At 47.1% G+C, this 2,361-nt stretch overlaps 1 protein-coding gene across 1 annotated transcript in view; it reads right to left on the reverse strand.

Annotated features, from left to right (window-relative positions):
* LOC112072769 (homeobox protein aristaless-like 4) overlaps window positions 1–884 on the reverse strand; it is a 56,225-nt gene extending 55,341 nt beyond the window's left edge. Inside the window, exon 1 of the mRNA XM_024140155.2 lies at window positions 192–884. Within this exon, the coding sequence (XP_023995923.1) occupies window positions 192–546 (355 nt within the window). The 5' untranslated portion in view covers window positions 547–884. The remainder of the gene's footprint in view (window positions 1–191) is intronic.
* Between the last annotated feature and the right edge of the window lie 1,477 nt (window positions 885–2,361).

The following is a 2,361-nucleotide window of genomic DNA, read 5'->3' on the forward strand; positions in this document are numbered from 1 at the left end:
GAACCTGTACAAATATGAATAGGATGTGTGAACCTGTACAAATATGAATAGGATGTTTGAACCTGTACAAATATGAATAGGATGTTTTGATTTTAGTCAATGCACCAGTTCTGAGCGCGTTTGTTTCAAGAACCTTTGGATGTTGATTGTTCCCCACGCGAACGGCGACCTAAGAACCGTTCGAAACTCACCATAGCAGGGGATGAGCGCGTCGTTGTGTCCTCCGCTTTCCTGGTGGAGTTTTTCGCCTTCCGGGGGTGTTTTGCAGATTGGTCGTTGCATGAAGAGGTGGTATTTGTTGAAGTTGTTGCCCTCCTCTGTGCCGTCATCCAGTGACTGGCACCCCTGTTGGAAAGGACTCCGAGACTTCTCCTCGTAACCCTGTTGTCCTTTAGGTAGGAACGTCGGGCTGTATTTGGTTTCACTCGGTTGGAATATTCTGAAGGGATCCGATGGTTGCTGATCCCTACCGTGTGGCGAAGGCGTGTTATAATATGAATCCATGGATGTCATATCACAGTATGAAACGCACGTATCTGCGTTCATTCCTAAAAAAAAACAACAACAAAAAAGCAACGTTTGAATCGAAAAATTCCAYACCGTTTGTTTCTTCGTTCTCCTTTTCCCCTTGCAGCAAGACCCCTTTCTCTCAAGCACTGGCGAACACACACGCACACACACACACTCTCTCACACACACACTGCCGCATCTGGGGTTGGTTATAAAAACGAATTAGATGTCTTCCAGAGACTTGCAGCAGACTGAACAAATGAATGCAAAAGAAAGCCCCCTGAAGGTTTAACCGGGGTAAGGAACTAAAAATGCCGTTGCTTTACAGACGATGCCACTGGTCCCACTAAAGTCCTCTGCACACGACACTAGTGAACGTCAGCGCCAAACCAGCTCTGTTATTATTCAGAAAACAGAGATGGAGATGGAAAATGGGAGGTCAAGCAAGAGGGACATTTTTTTCTTGTTTTCTTTGTAAACACGAGGGAGACACAACACATGACATTCATTTGATTAGGAGTTAATATGACTGCTTTGATAAATGCACATCGTGTGCACATGAGAGATAATTGCTCTGAGTCAATTATATTTTTCCCCTTTTATTTAACCGGGTATATATATATATATATATATATATAAACTCTGCAAAAAAAAGAAATGTCCTCTCACTGTCAACTGCGTTTATATTCATCAAACTTAACATGTGTAAATATTTGTATGAACATAACAAGATTCAACAACTGAGACATAAACTGAATAAGTTCCACAGCCATGTGACTAACAGAAATGGAATAATGTGTCCCTGAACAAAGGGGGGGTCAAAATCAAAAGTAACAGTCAGTATCTGGTGTGGCCACCAGCTGCATTAAGTACTGCAGTGCATCTCCTCCTCATGGACTGCACCAGATTTACCAGTTCTTGCTGTGAGATGTTACCCCACTCTTCCACCAAGGCACCTGCAAGTTCCCGGATTTCTGGGGGGGATGGCCCTAGCCCTCACCCTCCAATTTCCCGATTCACACAGGTCCCAGATGTGCTCAATGGGATTGAGATCCGGCTCTTCGCTGGCATGGCAGAACACTGACTTCCTGTTTGCAGGAAATCAACACAGAACTAGCAGTATGGCTGGTGCATTGTCATCTGGAGGGTCATGTAGGATGGCCTGCAGGAGGGTACCACATGAGGGAGGAGGATGTTTCCTGTAATGCCACATCGTTGGATTGCCTGCAATGACAACAAGCTCAGTCCGATGATGCTGTGACAACAGCCCCAGACCATGACGGACCCTCCACCTCCAAATCGATCCCGTCCAGAGTACAGGCCTCGGTGTACGCTCATTCCTTCGACGATAAACGTGAATCCGACCATCACCCCTGCGTGAGACAAAACTGTGAAGAGCACTTTCTGCCAGTCCTGTCTGTCCAGCGATGGTGGGTTGTGCCATTAGGCGACGTTGTTTGCCCGGTGATGTCTGGTGAGGACCCCCTTACAACAGGCCTACAAGCCCTCAGTCCAGCCTCTCTCAGGCTATTGCGGACAGTCTGAGCACTGATGGAGGGATTGTACGTTCTGGTGTAACTTGGCAGTTGCCAGTTCCATCCTGTACCTGTCCGCCGGTGTGATGTTCGGATCCTGTGGCGTGTTTGTTAGATTGGTCTGCCACTGCGAGACGATCAGCTGTCCGTCCTGTCTCCCTGTAGGCTGTCTTAGACGTCTCAGACTACGTACATTGCAATGTATTGCCCTGGCCACATCTGCAGTCTTCATGCTCCATGCAGCATGCCTAAGGCACGTTCACGCAGATGAGAAGGGACTCTGGGCATCTTCTTTTGGTGTTTTTCAGATCAGTAG

The sequence above is a fragment of the Salvelinus sp. IW2-2015 genome, unplaced genomic scaffold, assembly GCF_002910315.2.
Source record: "Salvelinus sp. IW2-2015 unplaced genomic scaffold, ASM291031v2 Un_scaffold2034, whole genome shotgun sequence".
NCBI classification, from domain to species: Eukaryota; Metazoa; Chordata; class Actinopteri; order Salmoniformes; family Salmonidae; genus Salvelinus; species Salvelinus sp. IW2-2015.